Source organism: Ascaphus truei, chromosome 9 (assembly GCF_040206685.1).
Source record: "Ascaphus truei isolate aAscTru1 chromosome 9, aAscTru1.hap1, whole genome shotgun sequence".
In the NCBI taxonomy this organism is placed as follows: Eukaryota; Metazoa; Chordata; class Amphibia; order Anura; family Ascaphidae; genus Ascaphus; species Ascaphus truei.
This window is the reverse complement of record NC_134491.1, coordinates 28,095,650-28,103,830: the sequence shown is the minus strand read 5'-3', so window position 1 is coordinate 28,103,830 and position 8,181 is coordinate 28,095,650. Positions and strand designations below refer to the sequence as shown.

General features: G+C 50.4%; 1 protein-coding gene across 3 annotated transcripts in view; it reads right to left on the bottom strand.

The window, feature by feature from the left end:
• Nucleotides 1-753: 753 nt before the first annotated feature.
• The window catches only part of TBC1D22B (TBC1 domain family member 22B), a 20,912-nt gene continuing 13,484 nt past the window's right edge, over nucleotides 754-8,181 (bottom strand). For all 3 annotated transcript variants that reach the window (XM_075614123.1, XM_075614124.1, XM_075614125.1), the window contains 5 exons: nucleotides 6,547-6,653; nucleotides 5,544-5,619; nucleotides 4,548-4,675; nucleotides 2,513-2,608; nucleotides 754-2,291 (listed from right to left, as the gene is read on the bottom strand). In XM_075614123.1, coding sequence (XP_075470238.1) covers nucleotides 2,163-2,291; nucleotides 2,513-2,608; nucleotides 4,548-4,675; nucleotides 5,544-5,619; nucleotides 6,547-6,653 — 536 coding nt within the window. In that variant the 3' untranslated portion in view covers nucleotides 754-2,162. The remainder of the gene's footprint in view (nucleotides 2,292-2,512; nucleotides 2,609-4,547; nucleotides 4,676-5,543; nucleotides 5,620-6,546; nucleotides 6,654-8,181) is intronic.

Here is an 8,181-nt window from a genome sequence, read left to right as displayed (position 1 = left end):
CATACTTTTGATGTGTGGGGCTAGTGGTTGTCACACGTGTTAGTATTCTGGTCACTATGACATCATCATATTATTCAAATATCTTTCGTACCATTTTCCACTGGGGTTTGAGTGTTTCCCTTCACTATGTTCTTGTGCTTCTTGGGAAAGGTTCTAGCGGGAGCCGAAACATCCAAATACATTTTCTTAAATGGCAAGATGAGTGCCTGCCTTTTTTCCTTAATGATTGATACCTGCTAGCTTCCAGCCAGCCTACACCCAAAATATACAATGAAGTCGTTTGTTTGGAGTGCGATACATCGACACCAACCACCCATCCAACTCTGTAGGAGGCTGAAGGCCCTTTCTGGTAGTGATAGTTTGCACCTCTGGGTGGAACATCCTGGAGATAAATCTGAACAGGTGGACAATTGCCACTGGAAAAGCCTGCATGAAATTAGCTCCAGCATGGTGTAGATTTACATTCTTCAATTTTCCTACAGCTCTCTCATCCCATTCCTCTCTCCACTTCCCATTTCACACATCTACTCCTCTCCCACCACTCTACCCTTCTCTTCCCTCATCCTCCTCATTTTCAATTTCCCCACCCCCCCAGAAATCCTTCCCCTCTCACGAGCGGAGGGTGTGCTGTAAACTTACTTATGCAGATTTTTCTGAGACATTTGAACCTTTTCTCCCATTGTAGATTACCCTCACCCCGTAACAAAAAACAGACAGAACCTCAAAATTAAATTAGAGCATTAAAGAAAAAAAGAACTTAAATCGCCATATAATGAATTTACAACGGCACAATGTACAAAAATCTTTTGACAACGAAGGGACCGATTAAAAAAATATAAGGCAGATTCTTTTTTCAATGTCAAAATCAGTAGCAGGTTTATCACAAAGAAATACTATCGAAATCAAGTGTTTTTTTTTCACCTTTTCATTAACTTGATGCAGGTTTTCACCCTCTAACTTTATGATTCAAGAAGCACCTCATAATAAAATCAAATGTATTTGAGGATGAACCCATTAAAAATATCGCTATCATTAAGGTCACTTTGCTTTTAAGTGGGTCTGATCCACTAACCCATTGAACATGTTATGGTCATTAGGTCACTTTGCCACTACTGCCGACCTTTTAAAGCACTAAAAGTTTGTATTTGAACCCTTTCCCTGATACTAGAAATGTCTGTTTCTGGCAGCAAAAGAGTTCTTCAATTCAAGTTCAAACAAGGACAAACAGGAGTTATTCAGCCCCAAAAAAGATTAACAACATGATTTGTACAGGGTCAGTCCAACTTTGGAGCAAAGTGACTGAATGACCGCGACATGTTTAACCCATCGAGTAGCGACCACATAATCAAGACTTGCCGGAGGGGCCGTGATACTCTGGTGCCATTGCCAATATAGCACACAAAGGTTTTATGGGTTAAAGGGCCAGTCTCACATTGGACCAGAGTGACTTAAATGACACTGACCTGTTCAATAACTTAAAGGGTCAGTTCCACTTAGCAGCAAAATGGCCTAATGACAGTGATGCATTTCATGGCATCCTCATTTCTATGTAGGCGTCAAGTGATCTAATGACTGTGACACATTAACAGTACAATGGTTAAAAAGCAATCCTATTTTTTTACAATACAGAAGTTGAAATTTCCACTTCTAAAAGGTGAATAAACCTGTTACAGAGTTATTTTAAAAATATACATATATATATATTTCTGCCCCTCCAACACAAATATGACATTAAGAGCTGAAAAATGAATTGGCCTGCAAGATAAATAGAAGCACATTTTACAAACGAAAAATCCCAATAATATACACCTTTATCCATATAAAGACCCGTCTATATACACACAATGCCAGTAGTGGAAGGGTCAGTGGCATTGCTCTGTGCACGGTTTGATGCCAAGCGGTGGCAATTAGTCTTTCGAAGAGGAGGGGGTTTGTACATATTAAGATGCCCAGGTGCCATTTTATGTACCCCTTTAGCAGATGCCCAAAAAGGTACCCCGCTAGGTCAGATTAATGGAGGGTAGACGTAGCGTGAAATGGCTGGAGGGCACTGGTCAAGTGAATAGCTGCCTCTGGCATCTTGACAATGGCACGGAGTGGACTTGTCTCTCCTCCTGGTAAGGGGAGGGTTTTCTGGAGTGTTAGGCCACAGTGATTGTCATCTATCGGCGGTAATGGTTGGGAGCATCGGCAAACATGTATTTCAGTCTGTACGCTTCTGCCAGGAGCAGGCCGATTTCCTCGTTGCCCCAGTGGATCGTAGGCAAGTTCTGTAGCAACATGAGTAGCCCCTGAAAAGCAGAGACAGGTGTGAGACTCTGTGACAGTGAAAGTGTCAGTCCCATTTAGGAACCTAAGAGGGACGTTTGTATAGAAATAACGAAAGCAAAAAGGACAGTGATGTGTTTAGCGGGTTTAATAGTCAGTCCCGTGTAGGAGCAAAGTGACCTACTGACAGTGAAGTATTTCATTTTTTAAAGGGTCAGTCCAATATGGGAGTGTGTGAGATTACCTGGAAATCCTCTTCATCCAGAATCTCTTTCCGCCATTTGATAAGAAAAGCAGCACAGACATAGAGGTGAAAGTGAGAAAATCCTTCAGACTCCGCCTTTGAGAGGAAGAGAGTGAGTGGGGAAGGTTAGAGCGCGGCAAGGGATAACACCATAGAGGGAGGGGGGGGGGGGTTGAGGGAAAGAGCAGCAGCAGCAGAGGGGGCGGGGGGAAGAGAAGCAGCAGGGGGGGGGGGAAGAACAGCAGCAGGGGGGGAGAACAGCAGGGCAGAGGGGCAGCACAAAAAGGGGATGGGGAGGGAGAGCGAACACACACACACACACAGTTAGGTCCGGAAATAATTGGACGCTGACACAATTTTCCTAATTTTGGCTCTGTACGCCACCACAATGGATTTGAAATGAAACAACCGAGATGCAATAGAAATGCAGACTTTCAGCTTTAATTCAAGGGGTTGAACAAAAATATCGTATGAAACATTTAGGAATTGCAACCATTTTCATACACAGTCCCCTTATTTCAGGGGCTCAAATGTAATTGGACAAATTAACACAATCATAAATAAAATGTTCATTTTTAATACTTTGTCGAGAATCCTTTGCAGGCAAAGACTGCTTGAAGTCTGGAGCGCATGGACATCACCAAATGCTGGGTTTCCTCCTTTGTGATGCTTTGCCAGGCCTTTACTGCAGCTGTTTGTTCGTGGGTCTTTCTGCCTTAAGTTTTGTCTTCAGCAAGTGAAATGCATGCTTGATCGGGTTGAGATCAGGTGATTGACTCGGCCATTGCAGAATATTCCACTTCTTTGCCTTAAAAAAACTCCTGGGTTGCTTTCGCAGTATGTTTTGGGTCATTATCCATCTGTAAAGTGAAGCGCCGTCCAATCAACTTCCCTGAATTTGGCCGAATCTGAGCAGACAATATATCCCTATACACTTCAGAATTAATCCGGCTGCTTCTGTCTTATCATCAATAGACACTAGTGACCCAGTGCCATTGTAAGCCATGCATGCCCATGCCATCACACTGCCACTACCGTGTTTTACAGATGATGTGGTATGCTTCGGATCATGAACCGTTCCAAGCCTTCTCCATTCTTTTTTCTTCCCATCATTCTGGTACAGGTTGATCTTAGTTTCATCTGTCCAAAGAATGCTGTTCCAGAACTGGGCTGGCTTTTTTAGATATTGTTTGGCAAAGTCTAATCTGGACTTTCTATTCTTGAGGCTTATGAATCGTTTGCACCGTGTGGTGAACCCTCTGTATTTGCTCTCGTGAAGTCTTCTCTTTATGGTAGACTTGGATAATGATATGCCTACCTCCTGGAGAGTGTTCTTCACTGGGCTGGATGTTGTGAAGGGGTTTTTCTTTACCATGGAAATGATCCTACGATCATCCACCACTGTTGTCTTCCGTGGACTTGCAGGCCTTTTTGTGTTGCAGAGCTCACCAGTGCGTTCTTTTTTTCTCAGAATGTACCAAACTGTTGATTTGGCCACTCCTAATGTTCCTGCTATCTCTCTGATGGATTTTCTTTTTTTTTGCAGCCTAAGGATGCCCTGTTTCACTTGCATTGAGAGCTCCTTGGACCGCATGTTGTGGGTTTGCAGCAAAAGCTTCCAAATGCGAATGCCACACCTGGAATCAACTCCAGACCTTTTACCTGCTTAATTGATTATGAAATAACAAAGGAATAGCCCACACCTGTCCATGAAACAGCTTTTGAGTCAATTGTCCAATTACTTTTGGTCCCTTGAAAAAGAGGGGGCTACATATTAAAGAGATGTAATTCCTAAACTCTTCCTCCAATTTGGATGTGAATACCGTCAAATTAAAGCTGATAGACTGCACTTTAAGTCCATATTCATTATTTAACTGTAACGTGAAATTATTTTGGTACACAGCCGGAATAACAAAACTTGTATCAGTGTCCAATTATTTCCGGACCTAACTGTATATACATACACATATACGTTTATGCAAAATATACATTGGTTAGAGTGTACAATATAAACCGCTGCTTTGCTGGTATGCACCTGGTACGTGTCCCACAACCGAATGGTACAGCGTAAAGGGAGCTCCCTCATTAGAAGGTTATTCATCCAGCGGAAGGCGAACTGCAGATATTCCACTTCATATCTCCGAAAGTGATTGTGCACCTGGTCTGGGAGAGACAGTAAAGAGGTGTGAGGGAGAGAGGGAGCGATGGGTGGTGGGAGTGGGAGCGGTGGGGGTGGGTATTAGTGGGAGCAGTGGGGGGAGGGAGCGGTGGGGGGTGGGAGAGGGAGCGGGTGGGGGGTGGGAGAGGGAGCGGGTGGGGGGTGGGAGAGGGAGCGGGTGGGAGAGGGAGCGGGTGGGGGGTGGGAGAGGGAGCGGGTGGGGGGTGGGAGAGGGAGCGGGTGGGGGGTGGGAGAGGGAGCGGGTGGGGGGTGGGAGAGGAAGCGGGTGGGGGGTGGGAGAGGGAGCGGGTGGGAGAGGGAGGGGTGGGGGGTGGGAGAGGGAGGGGTGGGGGGTGGGAGAGGGAGCGGTGGGGGGTGGGAGAGGGAGCGGTGGGGGGTGGGAGAGGGAGCGGTGGGGGGTGAGGGAGGGAGCGGTGGGGGGTGGGAGAGGGAGCGGTGGGGGGTGGGAGAGGGAGCGGTGGGGGGTGGGAGAGGGAGCGGTGGGGGGTGGGAGAGGGAGCGGTGGGGGGTGGGAGAGGGAGCGGTGGGGGGTGGGGGAGGGAGCGGTGGGGGGGTGGGGGAGGGAGCGGTGGGGGGTGGGAGAGGGAGCGGTGGGGGGTGGGAGAGGGAGCGGTGGGGGGTGGGAGAGGGAGCGGTGGGGGGTGGGAGAGGGAGCGGTGGGGGGTGGGAGAGGGAGCGGTGGGGGGGAGAGGTAAGGCTATAGTGAATGATAAAAAAGGGGAGAGAATGAAAAAGTGATGGAGGGGGAGGGTGGGGTTATAGGAGGGCAAAGAAGGTAGAGTGGGGAGCATCAAAAACTGGATAGAAGAGCAAGAATGCAGATTAAAACAGTTACTCCTACTTTGGACTAACCATCGATTCGACTAACGAGCTCCTCCAGGGCCTTAACCTTTTTCTGAATCCCGGGCTGAGCAAACGTGTAGTTATCCTGAGAAAGACGAGACAGGAGATTACAGGCTACGCATGTCGCAGGGGGACCTGCACCACCTACATATGCAAAGTATTAGCAAGAGTTGATTGTGTGTTTAGTGTGTAAACAGTGTATGGACAGCTAGTAAGAATATACAGTAGTTGAGTAGAAGCAGCGAAACAATATGTGCAGTGTGTATGTGTGTGTGTGTGTGTGTGTGTGTGTGTGTGTGTGTGTGTGTATATGTATGTATATATATATAGTGTACAAGGGCAAGTCCAGTGAGCCGAGTGTCTCCTCCACTCTGTGCGCGAGCCGGCCAGTTGCGTACCCCACGGCTGTGCGTGAGCCTAATGAGTTTTGTGTCCACTGCTCTGCCCGAGTTGTGCGACCCCCGCGGCTGTGCGCGAGCCCAGTGAGTTGCACGTCTCTCCCCCCCCCCCGGCTGTGTGTGTGTCTCCCCCTCCCCCCCCCCCGGCTCTGTGTTTCTCTCCCCCCCCCCCTGGCTCTGTGTGTCTCCCCCCCCGGCTCTGTGTGTGTCTCCCCCCCCCTCCCCTGTGTGTGTCTCCCCCCCCCCTCCCCGGCTCTGTGTGTGTCTCCCCCCCCCCTCCCCGGCTCTGTGTGTGTCTCCCGCCCCCCCCTCCCTGGCTCTGTGTTTGTCTCCCCCCCGGCTCTGTGTGTGTCTCCCCCCACCCCCCGGCTCTGTGTGTGTCTCCCCCCCGGCTGTGTGTCTCTCCCCCCCTCCCCGGCTCTGTGTGTGTCTCCCCCCCGGCTCAGTGTGTGTCTCCCCCCCCCCCGGCTCTGTGTGTGTCTCCCCCCCGGCTATGTGTGTGTCTCTCGGGTGTGCGCGTGCCCAGCGCGTTGTGTGTCCCAGGCTGTGCTCATGCCTAGTGCGTTGTGTGTCTCCCGGTTGTGCGCTTGCCCAGTGAGCTAGGGTCCCGTCACCTGAATCCCATCCAGCAGTTTGCTCATACACCAGAAGCTATCGGCCTCGATACTGCGCAAAGCATCCTCTGAGAGGCTCCCCACATCGAAGTTCTCCACGTCCTCCTCTGAGGGTCACAGCGTCAACAGGTTACTACGAAAAACACTTCACAACTATGCAAATAAACACACAGACACGCAGGTCACCACTACATACACAAAGGAAAGACCACACACACACATATAAATGTATGTGTATAATATCTATGTGTGTATGTATAATATATACAGCTAAACCCCGTTATAACGCGGGTCTCGGGGTCCACCCGAGACCACCGCGTTACTAACGGGGTCGCGAGAAAAAAAATGGCCGCCGCGCTTTAGCGCATATTCATCCCGCGGACAGGAGATGGGAGCGGCATGTCCCTCCGCTCCCCGCTTCCCCCTGTCACCGCGGGACAGGCCGCGGGGCAGGAGATGGGAGCGGGGATGTCCCTCCTGTCCCCGCTTCCCCCTGTCACCGCGGGACAGGCCGCGGGGCAGGAGATGGAGCGGGGATGTCCCTCCTGTCCCGCTTCCCCCTGTCACCGCGGGACAGGCCGCGGGGCAGGAGATGGGAGCGGGATGTCCCTCACCTGTCCCCGCTTCCCCCTGTCACCGCGGACAGGCCGCGGGGCAGGAGATGGAGCGGGGATGTCCCTCAGGTCGCCGCTTACCTCAGATCCCGCTGCCTGCATGGAGGTGGTAGCGGGGGGTTTCTTCTCCCCACCGCTGTCCCCGGTGCTCCCGCTGCCTGCGCGGGAGGAGGGGGGGGAGCGGGTGGTGGTGCTGGTCGCGGCCTTTCCTCTGCTCCGAACCCACCCCCCGTCTGTGTAGAGTGAGAGAGTGTGTGTGTGTATGTATATATGGGAGAGAAAGTGTGTGTGTGTATATGGGTGTGTGTATGTGGGTGTGAGTGTGTGTAAGTGTCTGTGAGTGTGTGTAAGTGTCTGTGAGTGTGTGTGTGTGTAAGTGTGTGTGAGTGTCTGTGAGTGTCTGTAAGTGTGTGTGAGTGTGTGTGAGTGTCTGTAAGTGTGTGTGAGTGTGTGTGAGTGTCTAAGTGTGTGTGAGTGTGTGGGAGTGTGTGTGAGTGTGTGTGAGTGTCTGTAAGTGTGTGTGAGTGTGTGTGAGTGTCTGTAAGTGTGTGTGAGTGTGTGTGAGTGTCTGTAAGTGTGTGTGAGTGTCTGTAAGTGTGCGTGGGTGTGTGCGAGTGTGTGTGAGTGTGTCAGTGTGTGCAGTGTGAGCAATGAGCAGTGTGTGTGCAGTGTGCAGTGTGTGTGCAGTGTGTCCAATGAGCAGTGTGTGTGCAGTGTGTGTGCAGTGTGTCAGTGTGTGCAGTGTGAGCAATGAGCAGTGTGTGTGCAGTGTGCAGTGTGTGTGCAGTGTGTCAGTGTGTGCAGTGTCAGCAATGAGCAGTGTGTGTGCAGTGTGTGTGCAGTGTGTGTGCAGTGTGCAGTGCAGTGTGTGTGCAGTGTGCAGTGTGTGTGCAGTGTGTCCAATGAGCAGTGTGTGTGCAGTGTGCAGTGTGTGTGCAGTGTGTCCAATGAGCAGTGTGTGTGCAGTGTGTGTGCAGTGTGTCAGTGTGTGCAGTGTGAGCAATGAGCAGTGTGTGTGCAG